At 37.5% G+C, this 13,385-nt stretch overlaps 1 protein-coding gene across 1 annotated transcript; it reads left to right on the forward strand.

Annotated features, from left to right (window-relative positions):
* The first annotated feature begins 728 nt into the window (after positions 1–728).
* LOC121971560 (glucan endo-1,3-beta-glucosidase 6-like) lies at positions 729–9,649 on the forward strand. The gene is made up of 2 exons (XM_042522882.1): positions 729–1,337; positions 8,428–9,649. Exons 1-2 carry the CDS (start codon positions 1,006–1,008, stop codon positions 9,530–9,532), a joined length of 1,437 nt encoding a protein of 478 aa, XP_042378816.1. The 5' UTR covers positions 729–1,005; the 3' UTR covers positions 9,533–9,649.
* The last annotated feature ends 3,736 nt before the right edge of the window (positions 9,650–13,385 follow it).

Raw genomic sequence — 13,385 nt, forward strand, 5'->3', positions numbered from 1 at the left:
CAGAATTAAGAAGAGAGAATGAGTAGTCGAGAAATAGAAAAATCTTGTCTTTCTTCATACCTGATGTATCCTTTTATATCTTTTTTAGAGGTCGTTCATCTGCCCTTATTTAATGATATTAATTGTTAGAGGAAGACTTCTTTATCTTGACTTTCGCGCATTAATGATAGATGGAGTGTTCTTCTTTGTCTTGGCTTCTTCATATTTAATAATAGACGAAGTGCTCTCTTTTATTTTCTCGTCCCCTCCTGTGTAATGTCATTCCTTGCATCGGACGGGTGGTCCGAGCGACTCGCTTTCCTGTTAACTGAAACAACCGACTATGAGTTTGTTCATTCGTCCGACCGACTCATGATGTCCATTCGCCTGACCAGTCGAGTAATCCACCCGTCTAACTGATCGGGTGATCCGCTCGCCCTACTCCTTTGCCGACCGGGATAAATAGACAACCATCTTTGGCTTAGGTTCTTTCCGTAAGTCCTGATGTTGACCGCATTGATTTTAATCGACATCGTATCAACTGACCAGTGATAAGTGAGCTCTTCTCATCGCATCAATACTTTTTTCATATATATATATTTTAATAATTAATATCCTTTTTAATCATAATAAAAAATATTTTTTTATTTTTTCTCCAAAATTAAAGCGCGGGAAAAATAATACCATGTGGCAGTAGTAGACAGTAGTCCTTTTGGACTGTTTTGGGTAGACAAAAATATTCCTTTTCTCTTTCTCTGAAAAAAAAAAACCAAGAGAGTAAAAAGTGTATCGAGTTCTCTGTAATCTCCATGATTCCTCTCTATTCTTATCTGTTTCAGAGCTTTCTCCTCTATTTGCAGCTCCCAGTTCAATAATCAAACCATTTTATTGATCTTTTGTTTATTTCTGTTGAACTTTGAGGTTGTTTTCGTAGATTTGTGTCGAATTTTTGGTGGTCGTCGCCGGATCTTGCAATCCGAACTCGAAGCGTGAAGAAAATGACCTGAGTAGGGTTTCTTGAGGATCATGGGATGGGTTTCGATTGTTGCTGGGGTGATCTGTTCGCTTCTGATCTTGATCGATCGCGTGAGTGGGATTGGCGCTAACTGGGGAACTCAGACGAGCCACCCACTGCCTCCTGATACGGTGGTCCAGATGCTCAAGGAGAACGGGTTTCAGAAGGTGAAGCTGTTCGATGCTGAAGAGGGCACGATGAATGCCCTGAGGAAGAGTGGGCTGGAGGTCATGGTCGGCATCCCAAATGACATGCTGGCTGTGCTCGCAACTAGCATGAACGCAGCAAACACCTGGGTCTCCACCAATCTCTCAGCATACATCAATGATGGAGTCCATATCAGGTAAGTTTGCACTTGCTCCTCGGTAACTTATGATGATGAGTCTCGAGTATTTGATTAACATTGCCTAGAACAATCCTTTCCTAGTATCTAGGTTTCTTGTTTTTCTCCTAGGGATTTGATGTGTTACCATCAATCCTACACTTTTCTACTTTTCCCTGAGAAAGTGAGTTTGCAACGGAACCTGCCAAAGTCTCTCTTTCTCCATATCAAGTGAAGTTCCAATAATTCAGACAAGCAAGAATTAAGCAAGAAAAATAAGAACCAATCTTCTTAGACAAAACACAAGTTTGGACAATTAGGTTCGGTCAGATTCTAGATAAGCTCCTATATATTTTTTTTCTAGATTCAAGAATTGTAAAACATTCTTGTTGCCGGAGATATAGGGAATGTAGTCTGAACGGAAATTACAACCGAAACAACTCATATTTATCTGGTGAGATGACTTGAACTGATAATCTCAAACTGTCTGCCTGGGCTCATTGGCCGAACGCCAAGGTTGTTCGAGCGTGAGTGGGACTTTGCTGGGTGCCTGCTGAATGTTTTCTAGCCTGAGTGGGGAGCTTAATGTCTCCCGAGCACTGAGTGGACTTCTCAAGTGGATGTTGCTAGACGAAGCCGAGTGCTCTTGAGTGTTTCCCAAGTACTCCCGAGTGATGTGAAGTTCTATTGAGTGGATCTGTCGCCCGACTACCGAGTCGGTTGAGTCCGAATGGGTTGCTACTGCTTGTGCACCTAGTTAGGAGAGCGATGTTGAGTCAGGAAGATGTGTTCCGACTGTCGAGTTCGCCTGTGCCAAAATGGGTCACTGTACCGAAAGCGATACCGAATCAGGAATTGAGATGTCAAGGCCTACGTTTGACACAGTTTCCTTAATGAGGTCATGTTTGGATGTCTATTTCCCATGATATAATAGGAAGACCATGCATACAACCAAGCATTAGTTGTTTATGGCGAATTGAGCAATACCCGAATGCTATCATGGGAAGATCCGTCGAGCAAAGTGCACAACAAAGAGAAAACGAGGGGAACGAAGGTGGAAAGATTTCTTTTCTATTGCATCTACTCTTGCACAAGGTCATGGCCTTCTTATAAAGGAGCTCCATCCTTCGTAGCAGTAAATGACCAATTAAAGATCATTTAATGTCTTTCCTTGCCCAACTCGATGACCGTTTCACTCGAATACGGATATGTCGTTAACATCCGAAAATTTCACATTCATACCTCCGTTTCACACTTGACCAGTAACAAAAAGTGAATTCATGTGGCAAAATGTTGGTTGATTCGCTTGAAAAAATTTTGCCCTGACCGGTTCGGCATTTCACGCGTGCAGGTCGTGCTCACATACGAGTCACCTTTGATTCAGTGCAATCCGGGATTTGGATTTGCACCTCCTATGCAAGTGCACATGAGAGAGAGTCTTTCCTCATACATTTGTTCACAACCTCAATACTTGTGATACATTATAAACCAACCATAATGTTATTAAAACTCTGAATGTGAGACTAAAATCTCATTCACAATAGAGTCTTCTCCCTTTCCACCTCTCTTGTTTCCCTTCAAATTTTCAACAATCCCCCACATGAATGAAAACATCGTATGTGATAATATGCAACGATTGAGTCTAGTATAGGACAAGTAGGTTTTACCATTTGAATCTTCCCTTACGAAAACATGCTTGTTTACTAGCTGACAGTAGATACGATATCCTTGAATTGTTCTGTCGTTTATGTAAATATTTACACATCTCACCCAATACTCCCTGATACAACTTAGTTCTCATGGTGTATTCATTCTTGGCCATGAATACGTCTAGTTCTGGAAGAAGTTTTAAGAATTATTCATTTCAATTATTTTCGCGGGTCCACTTTTTTCTCACATGTGATCTCTCTAGAGTAATTCACATAGCTCCACTAGATAATTAAAAGTTGTATGCTTAACCTCCAACGTTTCACTAGGCCATCGGCAGTTTTCCCATAGTGATCTACTTAGTCAGTGCAGTTAGATTATCCCATTGAACCTAGTTTTCGCGATTTCCAATCTACATAAGTTGGGTTTTCTTTTCACCAACTTTTTCCATCGACATCATGCTCATTCCTCACAAGGAGCTTGCAACTAATTCTTTGTTTAATCCTTTGGTTAGCGGATCTGCTAGGTTATCCTTTGACTTTATATAGTCAACGATGATAATTCCCGTTGAAAGTAGTTGTTTAATGATATTGTACCTGTAATATATATGTCTAGACTTACCATTATACAAATGAATTTGTGTCTAACTAATTGTCGATTGACTATCGCAATGTATGCAAATTGTCGAGACATGCTTCGGCCATCTAGGAACATCTTCTAAGAATTGTTGTAGTCATTCAGTCTTTTCACCATATTTTCGAAGAGCTACAAACTGATATTCCATCATGGATTTGATTATTACGGTTTATTTAGAATATTTCCACGAGATAGCTACACCTCTCAAAGTGAATAAATATTCACTCATAGACTTCGAATCTTTCATGTCAGATATCCAATTCGCATCAATATATCCTTGAATCACAAGTGTATCTCAAGTATTTTAGTACTCTTATTTTCCCTTTCCAGCGTTCAACACTGAGATTACTCATGTGTCTACTCAATTTACTTACCGCGTAGGCTAAGTCTGGTCATATATAACTCATTAAGTACATCAGATTTCCAATTAGTACTATATCTGAGAGATACTCTTTTCTCAATTCTTTGATGAATATTGACTCGTATTTATCGGAGTTCATGCTAATGCAGTATCACCCTTGATGATTTTTTTAAGAATCTTGTCCACATAATGAGACTGACTTTAAAGTTCATGTCTTTCAAGTCAAATCTTGAGTTCAACATATCTTGATAAATATATCATCTAACATAAAATAATATAGTCATTTTCTATCTTTCATGTAGACACATTGGTCACATTCATTGATCTTAAATCTACTTTCCTTCATGTCATTATCAAATTTTTCGTGTCACTGCTCTGAAGCTTATTTCAATTCGTATAATAATTTCACCAATCTATAATCTTATTTTCCTCCCTAGCACAGAAACCCTTTAAGTTACTTCATATAGATTTCATCTTCTAAATCCTCATTTAGAAAAACAGCCTTTACATCCATTTGATATATTTCTAGATTCCATATAGCGACAATAGCCAACAATACTCTAACGGAAGTTATTTTTGACATCGGAGAATACGTATTAAAATAATTAAACCTTCACATTGTTGGTAACCTTTAATTACCAATCTAGCCTTGTATTTCAATCCTACCATTTGATTTTATTTTATTTTTGAAAATCCACTTGTAACCTAGTGATTTACTTCTCGGAGGATTTATAAGTTTCTAAGTGTGATATTGCAAGATAGAGTCAATTTCAGATTCAATTATCTTTTTCCAGTGAGGTTCATTAGAAGAGCCTATAGCTTCTAAGTAACATTTGGGATCACTTTCCAACATGAAAGTGATAAAATTTATTTCAAAGAATTCTTTCACCCGAGCTCGCTTGCCTCATCTAAGCTCAACCCAAATTGGTTCATCTTTTTCTTCTTGTATTTCATATGTCCGTTTTGAGAAAGTTCCTTCCTCTCGGGTCTTATACAGAAACACATATTCGAAGAACGAGACATTTCTTAATCCAATAATCAAATTCTTGTGTATCTCCGATATTAGAGACTCATACACAAAGAACCGATAAGCACTGTTTCTATGTGTATATCCAATACATATGTAATAATAGATTTTTGGTTTTATCTTAATTCTTTTCGGATCAGACACCAAAACTTTGCCAAAACACCAGTATTTGTAGGATGTTTCTTTTCCATTCCACATCTCATAAGAGCTCTTATTTATTTTCTTTCAGACCACCTTATTTAAAAGATAATTAGTTGTTAACACAGTTTCCCTCCACTTGTACTCTTGCAATCTAGAGCTCAATAGAAAAGCATTCATCATCTCCTTTAGAGTATGATTTTTTCGCTCGACAACCATATTTTGTTAAGGAGCATAGGGAGATATTATTCGTGTTTGATTCCATGTTTAGCACACAACTAAGCGAACAGGGATATATATTCACTATCTCGGTCACTTCGACCTACTATAAACTTTTTATTAAGTTGGCTTTCAACCTCATTTTATATAGAACAAACTTCTCTATAGTTTCATCCTTACCTTTGAGAAGATACACAAAATAATATTTTATGTTATCATCAACAAAAGTGATGCAGTATTTATTCCCACCATATGTCGGTTTACCTTTAAGATCGCACATGTTGATGTTGACTAGGCCGAATGGTTCATTGCTTCTTTCAACTTGTTAAAATGATGACATTGTCATTTTCGCTTCAACACAGGACTCACATTTGTGCTTCGGGTCAAGGTGGAATAAATGTATATATGTTTTGCATGTTTATTAATCTACGCAATACATCGTTGTTAACATGCCCTAATTACATAATCCTTTCCTAAAAACATTCTATTCTTGGACAGTACAACTCTATTTGATTCAAAAATAATGCGAAAATCATGCTTGTTAAGAAGTGCTCCGGATATTAGATTCTTTCAAACCTCAGAAACATAAAGTATATTGTTCAGAGTGAGTTCCTTACCTAATGTCATCTTTGTAACCACTTTGCCTTGCCCATTAATGTCCAAGGTTGCTTAGTTCCCATGAACAATTTGTCCTCATCTTTGATTTCTTTAAAGTTGTGGAGCAACTCCTTGATGCAACACACATGTTTGGTGGCACCGATATTAATCCACCATTGCGAGTTTAAACCCACCAGGTTCAACTCGGAGACCACAACGCAGAGGTCGTCCATTTCTAGTCCCACGTTTAGGTTGGCCTCCTGTTTCTTCTTTAGCTTCATGCACTTTGAAGATTTGTAACCAACTCGGTCACAATTGAAGCATTTCCCAAAGAACTTTTCGCTTACACCTCCTCTGGTCCCATCTTGGAAGATTTGGGATTCTTTCATTTCAAATTTTGACAGTGCTAGCCTGAGAGAACACCTTCCTTTTTGAACTCTTGTTGTGTTCCTCAATGTGAAGACTAGCAATAAGCTCTTCAACATCCATCTCCTTCCGAGTTCTTCAACATTCATATCCTTTCACTTATGCTTTAGGTAGTTCATGAAGTCCTAGCCAAGAGACAACTTCTCAATTATCGTTGTCAGTTGGAAGGTTTCACTCAGATGCATGTCTTCCGAGTGAATCTTGTGCAAGATCACCTGAAGCTCTTGAATTTAGTTGATTATCGCCTTAGAGTTAACCATCTTGTAGTCCGGGAATTGACCCACAATAAATTTCTTGGCCTCCATATCCTCCGTCTTGTATTTCTTGTCCAGGGACTTCCACAGTTCCTTAGTATTTTTCTTCGTGCTATACAATGTACAATTAGTCGACAAGGAATTTGAGAATGTAGTTTCGGCATAGGAATTCAAAATAGTTCCATGCTTCTACTACATTGATGGTCTATACACAGCGTACATTAGTCGCATCCTCAGCTGGCTTAGGAGATTCCTCTGTCAAGAACCGAGTCAGATTCAGCATGCTTAAGTAGAAAAGCATCTTCTGCTGTCAATTAAACCAGTGAACTTCTCTAGCCTTTTCCCATGGTTGATTGAAATTTTTTCAATCGGGGCGGAGAGGACCTTCACATGTTGAGCCTGTTGCATCTCAACATTTTCAATGGTCATCTCTACAAAACTTTTTTGTTTTAAGATTGTTACACAATCTTGTTACCGGAGATACAAGTAATGTAATCTGAACGAAATTACAATCGAAACAACTCAAACTCAATTGGTGAGATGACTTGAGATGATAATCTCAAGTTGCCAAGGTCGTCTGAGCGTGAGTGGGACTTTGTTGGGTGACTGCCGAATGCTTCCAAACCCGAGTGGGAAGTTGAATGTCGCCCAAGCATTGAGTGGACTTCCCAAGTGGATGTCGTTGGACGAAGTTGAGTGCTCTCGAGTGGACCCGTCGCCCAACTACCGAGTCGTCCGAGTGGGTCGCCACTACTTGTGCGCCCAGTCGGGTGAGCAATACTGAGTCGGGAAGCTGTGTGCCCAACTGTCGAGTGTTGCTCGTGCCCGAATGCATTACTGTACTTAATCGGGAAAGCGATGCCAAGTCGGGAAGTGAGATGTTGAGGTCTGCGTTTGATAGAGTTTTCTTAAAATAGATTCGTCCCATCCAACTGCGTTTTGAGATCACGTTTGGGATATAATAGAAAGACCACGCAGACAATCAAGTACTGGTTGTTCGTGGCGAATTGAGCAATACCCGAACGCTATCACATGAAGATTCGTCAAACAGAGTGCACAACATAGAGAAAATGAGGGGAACAAAGGTGGAAGGATCTCTTTTCTATTGCATCTACTCTTGCACAAGGTCATGGCCTTCTTATAAAGGAGCTCCATCCTTCGTAGCAATAAATGACCAATTAAAGGTCATTTAGTGTCTTTCCCTGCCCCGGCTTGAAACGGCAGCCATCGACCATCAATGGTCGGCTATTTCACTCGAGTGAATACGGATACGCTATTAACATCCAGTCATTTCGGATAGCCACATTAATGCCTCCGTTTCACACTTGAGTAGCAACAAAAAAAGGATTCATGTGGCAAAAACGTATGTTGATTCTCTTGGGCAAATTTTGCCCTGATCAATTTGGCATTCGACGCACGCAACCCCCCCCCCCCCCCCCCCCCCATCCCTGCACCACCGCAATGTGCGTGAGAGAGAGTCTCTTCCTATGTGTATATGTTCACAACTTCAATACTCGTGATACATTATAAATCAACCATAATACCATGAAACTCCGAATGTGAGAAGACTAAATTCTTATTCACAAATCACAATGGAGTCTCCTCCATTTCCACCTCTCTTGCTTCCATTCAAATTTCCAACAAGAATTATTGTAGCAAACACACTGGATCCTTTTTAGTTTTGTGTTTTGAATGATTTAGAACTCTTTCCCAAATGCTTGAGGAAAAGGATTAATGCTCAAATCATGAGATTAACTGATTCTTCTTAATATCGCTCAACCAAATTTTGTTCTCTGGTTGGATCAGGTATGTTGCAGTTGGAAATGAACCTTTCTTGCAGACATACAATGGGAGCTTTCTGCAAACAACCTTTCCTGCACTTCAAAACATCCAAGGAGCTCTCATCAAAGCAGGGCTTAGCAACCAGGTCAAAGTCACCGTTCCCCTCAATGCTGATGTTTACAATTCACCGAGTGGCCGACCTTCAGATGGGGACTTCCGTTCTGACATCCGTGACCTAATGCTTACCATTGTTAAGTTCCTTAGTGACAATGCAGCGGTCTTCACTGTAAACATCTATCCTTTCATCAGTCTTTACAGTGATTCCAACTTCCCTGTGGACTATGCATTCTTTGAAGGATCCTCCTCTGGTGTTGTTGATGGCTCAGTCACCTACTCCAACATGTTTGATGCAAACCTTGATACTCTCATATGGGCTTTGAAAAAGAATGGCTTTGCAAATCTCCCTGTGATCGTTGGCGAGATCGGTTGGCCGACAGATGGTGATGCAAATGCAAATATTCAATATGCTCAAAGGTTCAACCAAGGATTCATGAACCACATATCAACAGGTCAAGGCACCCCAATGCGACCCGAGCTGATTGATGCATACCTTTTTAGTTTGATCGACGAGGATGAGAAGAGCATCCAACCGGGAAACTTTGAGCGGCATTGGGGACTCTATACTTATGATGGGTGGCCAAAATACCAACTGAATCTCGGGACAACTAAAACAGGTTCATTAGTTCGAGCTAAGAATATTCAGTACCTGGACAAGACGTGGTGCGTTTTAAAGCCTTCCGTGAACCTTGATAACTCAAAGCTTGCAGCAACTATCAGCTATGCATGTGCCAATGCAGACTGCACAAGCCTTGGATACAAGACCTCGTGTGGTGATCTGGATGTGCAAGGGAACATTTCGTATGCATTCAACAGTTACTATCAGAAGAATGACCAGGATGATGTGGCTTGTGGTTTTGAGAACCTCGCAACAACCACAAACAAAGACCCTTCAACTGGCACTTGCAGGTTTGGGATAATGATTATTGCTGATTCTGGGATCTCACGGCAAATCGAATATCATGGAGCTAGTTTATTGTCTTCAGTCCTGTTGCTGTTTCTCACCCTATGACATCTACATTCTCAACTCTTATGCATGGTACTTTAAATTTGCTCCAGTGCTTTCATGACTGGTTTCTTCTGTCATTGTCTCTATCAGTAATATCATCCACTTCATCTGTTGCTGTTCCTTCTGCTTTATTTAATCTGAATTCAGGTTACAATTGTTTATTCCTAAAAGCATGCTAAATCCTGTACATCATTGGAAAACACTAACCCATTTTTCATGTTACTTGCACTTTGGTAGTTTGGTTAGACTCCACATCTTCTGTTGATTCACCAAATCAAGAGAAATGAGATCAGTAGGTTTTGACACTAACTTAGAAGGGTGCTTAGAAGTATAAGTTCTTCGATTTCAGGTGCATCCCTTCTACATCAAGTGCATCTTTTCTGTTATATGAGCTTTTCTGTTTCAAGTGCACTCTTTCTTTGATATATTAGTTGCATTCTTATTTTTTTTCTTCAAGACTCATTTATTAAGTCAATATCATAAGCTCCTCTTTCATGGAGAGTCCTATGAAGGGAGCTTGTACTTGAGTTATATTCCCGAATCAATCAACAAAATTGAGTGCTTCCAACTGTAAGTGAAATATCATCTCGGGCTAGAGAGAACTTTCAGTTTCAATAGACCATGGCTATCATACAATGGCATATGTTCGTTGACAATTCCTAGAAGTATCTGCTTGTGGATGTGTATTGCAAAGAAATTATCATAGTAAAGGGATTTTCAGGTTACTTCTATTTTACAGAGAGTTAATCATTGTAAAGAACCTTGCTTTTTTTCTTACTGTTTGTCCCCTTTTCAGTTGAGGTATCAATTTTCTCAGATTCCAAAGTATTCGAAGGGTGGTTAAATAGAGATCATGAGGTTCCTTGGTATGTTATACTTTGGGTTGAAGGCATCTTAAACTTAGTGATCGATTAGTAATTAAGTGGTATCATATGAGAGTGTTGGAAAACTTGGTGGGAAAAACCCAATTTCAAATCTAGGAAAAGAACCACAGGTTTTTCGCAGTCCTCTAGTTCCATAACTCAGAACTTACTATCGTTTTGATGTTGTATACATCTTTGTTCCTTCGAGCTCTTGGGAATTTTACGAGTATTAGATCTTGGGCCTACCGAATGGGTTTTTGGATTTAAATCAAACTCAGAGGTGCAGCTCTATGTTAATATCATTTTTTTCCTCTCATTTAGTTGCTACTTTGTTAGTCATTCATGTATTTTGTTAACTCTTCTCGAGCAAAGATAAAAGTTTCTCGATATTTTGTTAATTATTTTTGAGTTGTATCGATATTTTTTCTTTCTCAATCTTCTTTAGGCACTTGTGTTAATTCTTTTGTGTTCATACAATATTCTTGTGACACTTATTTTCCATCAAGTTGTAACTTGCTTGAGTCTTATCTTCTTCCAATTAAGGGAAAGACATCTTCCATTTCTTCTAAATTTTAGTCATGTTGAAAGTTGTATTCTACATTTTTTTCATCATTTTCTCAATCGTATAGCTCTTTTATGAAAAGTATCTTTAGGCTCTCAACTTTCTTTTACATTTTCTATAATGTTTTAAAAACTCTCATTTGTGTCCACTTTTTAGTGTTAATTCATGTGAGACTTCTGCTCCAAGGAAACCCTTCATTCCACTTCCTACACCATAGTCTCCTCCATTTATTAATTACATAACTACTCAAAATATTTTGTCACTAGAGAGCTCAAATTGGTGTCAAATCGACACACATCACTATTGGTCCCTTGAGTCCTTAGAGTTGTTAGATATTTTTGGTCAAAATTTTTTAATAACCTTGAAGAGCTTGAAAATCATTGCACTCAAAAGTAGTTCTTTGATTTATTGCAACTCTAATAGTTCTCTATTTATGTCATTCTATTCTTGGTTTTTAAGACTTCTAAGGTCATTAAAGTATTTTTAGCTAAAAGTTTTCGATGGCCAAAAAGATTTATATTCATGAAGAATGGCCATTATTTGCACTCTTGATATTTTTCTAAATTTATCTATTCTTTTATTCCTTATTTGAAATCATTTAGAGTCATCAAAAACTTGTAATCGAAAGTGTTTGGTGATCTTGAAAGCCTTGGATTCATGCCAAATAATCACTTTTGTAACCCTAGAAATCCCTCGAGTTTGTCTATACCTTTTCCTAGATTTTGAGCTCTGGTAGGATCATCAAAAAAAAAATTAGCTAAAAATGTTTAATGGCTCTGCTTAGGATTTGTGTCAAATGGACATGATTGCACCTCTTGTGGTTTCTTGAGTATGTCTAATAGTCAATGAGGTTAACTGGAATTATCAATTTTTTTTTTTTTTTGAGTATGTCTAATAGTAGAGTCCCTGGGGTCATGGTGTCACGGTAGGATATTCAGGTTATCATCTAGGTATTTGCAGTTCAAACCTAAGCTACGGTGTATTTGTAGAAATTTTTCCTCCAAATAGGAGGTATAATCAAAGGATGTTAGATTTCTGAGCTGGTCGTCGCATGTGTTTTCCGATTTATCCTAATAATCGGTGAAAAATTTCTATGGGACCGGATCGATCATTCTCAAGAATAATCAAGGAGGCTAATTAATATTATTATTTATTTTTTCTTGAGTATGTCTAGTAGAGCTTTTTCCTAATTTTTTTAACCCTTTAGATTAATCAAACACTGTCGGTCAACAGAACTTGACAATCCTATAAATCGTCCTATATGTCTATTTATGCCCTTTTTCCAATTTTTGGAGTCTTCAAGTGCATCACACACTTTTAGTCAAAAGTAATGCATGACTTTAGAGGTCCCAAAAATAAGTATCATTGCACCTCTACTGGTTTTCTTAGTTGTGTTCCTTAAGATTCATGTCAGGATGCTTTTGCAACCCTAATAACCCCTAAAGTCTATCTTTTTTTTTCATACTTAACGTCATCAAACACTTTTGGCTAAAATATAACGACTCCAAAAGTCTTAGATTCGCTATATAGATTCATATTATGACTATCATTATACCTCTGGAGGTTCTGTGTCTTTTTTATTGCGATTTTTTATATATATACTCAAGGAACTATCAGGGGTGCATGGTGCCAATTTAGCATGAATCTAAGTCTTTTAGAATTAGCCTCGATGCTTGATGCGATGGTAAGCAGTGAAACGATATACCTATGCAACGATAATTCAATTTCCATACAAGGCATATTAAACGTAATGCTGTTCCGCCCACTAGGACACCAATCTATGGAGCTGAACTGTCCACCTCAAAATTAATCAGATTGTAAGAATAGGACACTTGTAAAAAAAATAAAAAGTCTTTTAGAATCATCCAACACTTTTAAATAAAAGAATTTGATGACTCTACAAACTTAATCTTAAAAAAATATAAATAAACGCCACGATCAATAAGGATACAATAAATAAAGTCACTTTGATATGAATCCAAGCTTTTATAAAAGTGTTCGATAAAAAAATGAAGATTAATTTTTTTTTCAAATAGATTTTTTGAGAAACAAATACATTTTTTTATAAATATTCAAATAAAATAAAATCTCTTAGTACTTGGTAAAGCACAGTGTGTGGCAATGGATTAAATTTGAATTAGATTTATTATCCTCCGTGTCCGTATTAAAATCAAATATTCTTATTAAAAAAACAAAATCTTTTATACTTAATAATTTTTAAAATATCTATATAACCTACTCTAATATCAATAAAAATTAATATTTTTTTTAAAAAAAAATTTATATATATAACCTACTACTCACCGGGTCTTCCATGTGAATCGGATATCTAATCCGGATGAACATCTCAAAAAAAATTAATAATAATGAAATATATTCTTTGTATTAATTTTTATTTTGTAAAAAGGAATTAATAGAATATTAGTTTTTA

This window comes from Zingiber officinale, chromosome 4A, assembly GCF_018446385.1.
Source record: "Zingiber officinale cultivar Zhangliang chromosome 4A, Zo_v1.1, whole genome shotgun sequence".
NCBI classification, from domain to species: Eukaryota; Viridiplantae; Streptophyta; class Magnoliopsida; order Zingiberales; family Zingiberaceae; genus Zingiber; species Zingiber officinale.

Bases quoted from the DNA above. Each gene is read 5' to 3' on its own strand.
- LOC121971560 (XM_042522882.1), top strand. From the start codon at position 1,006: ATGGGATGGGTTTCGATTGTTGCTGGGGTGATCTGTTCGCTTCTGATC. The intron at 1,338-8,427 runs GTAAGTTTGCAC...TGGTTGGATCAG, and splicing joins AATGATGGAGTCCATATCAG to GTATGTTGCAGTTGGAAATG.